Here is a 967-nt window from a genome sequence, read left to right as displayed (position 1 = left end):
CTATTTCTGATTCTTTTTACTATAAATGTCACAGCAACTTCGTGTCACATTGCTAACACGATGTATTAGAGAAGATGGCCCGTAATAAAAGTAGCTCAAATTATAACGCTAAATTGTGAATCGTTTCTGTTATTCTTTTTGGAGAATAAAGCGACTGAGTTTCTTTGATAATTGGTTTGAATTTGTATCCAGTCTTTAGACAATATTCATCATCCATTTAGTAATGCTTTGAATGACATAAATTGAAATATAATACCTTTTAATAAACAAAAAGAAAAGAAACAAAAAACATATTTAACGCGCCAGGTAGGGGTCGAACCTACGACTTTCTGCTTAGGAAACAGACGCTCTATCCACTGAGCTACAGGCGCTGTGTTGCTTCAGGAATGTAAAGCAATTATATGACACGTACTAAAAAAACATTTATTGACAGCTCAACTTAAAACTTCTTCTTTTTCTTTTTTCGAAAAGCATTTTTGTACTCCACCCTACTAGTGGATTTCATTGGGTCGGTTCTTCTTCTTGTTGTATTTTAGATATACAATTTTTATTTGGCTATGATTTTATCAAACAATTTTAGATGTATTAAAATTAATAATTATTGAACTTATGTAATTTTCAGTCAAGTGAATCAATAAAATACTCCCTCCGTCGCATTTTGAACTTATGTAATTTAATAAGTATGAGATAAACCCCAAATTGAAGAAACTAAAACCCCAAACAAAGCCCTTTTTGCATCTGCTTTGTAGCCTCAACAGACATGGCGACTTTCACCGCCAGGTCCCTCCTCCGCTCTGCCACTACCTCCGGCCGAACAGCCGCCGTTAGACTTGCAGGTAGTTCCAAACCAAAGGCCTCTCCCTCCCCCATTCGTATCCCTTCACAGAAACCACTCACCGCTCGCATTTTCAGGTAATTATCCGAAAACATTGTTTTCAATTTTTGCATATATATATATATATATATA

At 35.3% G+C, this 967-nt stretch overlaps 1 protein-coding gene and 1 non-coding gene across 4 annotated transcripts in view; one reads left to right on the top strand and one right to left on the bottom strand.

Annotated features, from left to right (window-relative positions):
- TRNAR-CCU lies at positions 299-371 on the bottom strand. Its single transcript has one exon. It is a non-coding gene; the product is annotated as a tRNA-Arg (tRNA).
- LOC109209001 (protein NUCLEAR FUSION DEFECTIVE 6, chloroplastic/mitochondrial-like) overlaps positions 534-967 on the top strand; it is a 5,443-nt gene continuing 5,009 nt past the window's right edge. For 2 of the 3 annotated variants that reach the window (XM_019372173.1, XM_019372177.1), the window contains exon 1: positions 537-912. In XM_019372173.1, the coding sequence (XP_019227718.1) occupies positions 761-912 (152 nt within the window). In that variant the 5' untranslated portion in view covers positions 537-760. Of the gene's footprint in view, positions 913-967 lie in introns of all 3 variants that reach the window. The other variant, XM_019372180.1, reaches the window with a different exon arrangement.

Source organism: Nicotiana attenuata, chromosome 2 (genome assembly GCF_001879085.1).
Source record: "Nicotiana attenuata strain UT chromosome 2, NIATTr2, whole genome shotgun sequence".
In the NCBI taxonomy this organism is placed as follows: domain Eukaryota; kingdom Viridiplantae; phylum Streptophyta; class Magnoliopsida; order Solanales; family Solanaceae; genus Nicotiana; species Nicotiana attenuata.
This window is presented reverse-complemented; position numbering and strand designations above follow the sequence as displayed.